Consider the following 1,509-nt stretch of genomic DNA (forward strand, 5'->3'; position numbering starts at 1 on the left):
TCCATCCCCGAGTCCAGCTCCCCAGTCTTCCTCCTCACATAGCTCATAGTTTGTGGTCTCCCCTCATAGGTCGTCTCCCCCATAACCCCAGTCTAGTCCCCTGCACCGCAGCCCCCCACAGCAAAGAATGGCCTGGCCTGAGCTGTCCCTGGTGCTGAGGCTAAGGCAGAAGCAGCTGCTCCAGGGCCTTGCTTGGTCCTCAGGGCTGCTCGGACAGATCCCACAAGGGGGCGCTTTCACGCACAGCCATCAGCAATGAGGCTAGAAGCCCAGATTGAGGGTGCCGGGGCCCCGGGGGAAGGCGCTCTCTGTCAGCTTTGGCTCCGTCTGCCCTTTTCAGATCTCAAAGTGCGTAGGGTGAGGACCCACCCCCCCGCAGATGATCACAACAAGGAGACACCTTGTCCCCAGATGTGGTCACCTCCACAGGGACAGGGGTGGGGATTTCAATACACTCTGGGGGCCCACAAGTCAGTCCATCATGGGGGTTGGTGGACCAGCAGCCTGCCCTTCAGTCGGCCAGCCTGGTCGTCACAGCCAGCCTGTCCTTCAGTCTGTCAGTCATTCCTTCACTCTGTTGGCCTGTTCTTTAGTATCCGCCTGTCCTTCCGTCTAGTTGCTTCTATCAGCCTGTCCTTGGGCCTCTTGTCAGTCTGAAGGAATTTTCAGTCTGTTCGTTTTTATTCTATCAACTTGTTCTTCAATGTCTGACGCTTCTTCAGTCTGTCAGTCACTCTTTACGCCTTCCTGTCAGCCTGCCCTTGACGTCCGTCAGCCTTAAGATCTGGGGGTGGATCCCCAGCGTCTGGGTTTGACGGCCTCTCCAGGGGATGTTGCCACCCACTCAGTTGGGCAGCAGTACACCAGAGGGAGCCCAGGTGACACAGTGGTTAAACATAGCTGAAAGGTTGTTGATTCAAACCCACCCAGTGACTCTGAAGGAGAAAAGGCCGGGCCCTCTAGTGACCACCGTGAGGGTCCCCTCTCGTGGTTTTGCCCGGGCCTGTAGGGTTGCTGTGTGCCTGAACCGCTCGTTGGCATCCAGTGGTGCGGTTTCGGAGGGAGAGGCCAGGTCTGGCATCGAGCACAGACCAGCAGGGCACTGCGGAGCTCAGGGCGGGTGTTGGGTAGTGCTGGGCCTGTGGTGTGCCCCCCTCTCTCGGACCCTTGCCTCTCTGCAGGAACGGGCGTGACTGCCAATGCACTACACCCCGGTGTGGCCAGGACGGAGCTGGGCCGACACACGGCCATGCACAGCTCCACCTTCTCCAGCTTCACACTCGGTGAGTGCCACCCCCCAATGTCCTCCCAGCCTCGGCCAGGACCCTCTTTTAGACCCCCAGCCCCTCCTAGAGGCTTCACCACTGCCCCCTGTGCTGAGTCTCCCGGGGTGCCGCTGGTGAGGTTGGAGATTTGAACTTACCACGCCGTCCAAGGGAGGTGTGCCGCTTCGTGAAGGTTGAGTCTCAGAAGCCCACGGGGTCAGCTCTCCCCGGGTCCGTTGAGAGT

At 59.7% G+C, this 1,509-nt stretch overlaps 1 protein-coding gene across 1 annotated transcript in view; it reads left to right on the plus strand.

Moving 5' to 3' along the window:
- Window positions 1-1,444, plus strand: part of RDH13 (retinol dehydrogenase 13) — an 11,169-nt gene extending 9,725 nt beyond the window's left edge. Inside the window, exons 5-6 of the mRNA XM_045292387.1 lie at window positions 341-348; window positions 1,010-1,444. Of these exons, the coding sequence (XP_045148322.1) occupies window positions 341-348; window positions 1,010-1,417 (416 nt within the window). The 3' untranslated portion in view covers window positions 1,418-1,444. The remainder of the gene's footprint in view (window positions 1-340; window positions 349-1,009) is intronic.
- Window positions 1,445-1,509: the final 65 nt, after the last annotated feature.

This window comes from Echinops telfairi, unplaced genomic scaffold (assembly GCF_000313985.2).
Source record: "Echinops telfairi isolate 266 unplaced genomic scaffold, ASM31398v2 ScPeMD7_655;HRSCAF=1070, whole genome shotgun sequence".
Classification (NCBI taxonomy): Eukaryota; Metazoa; Chordata; class Mammalia; order Afrosoricida; family Tenrecidae; genus Echinops; species Echinops telfairi.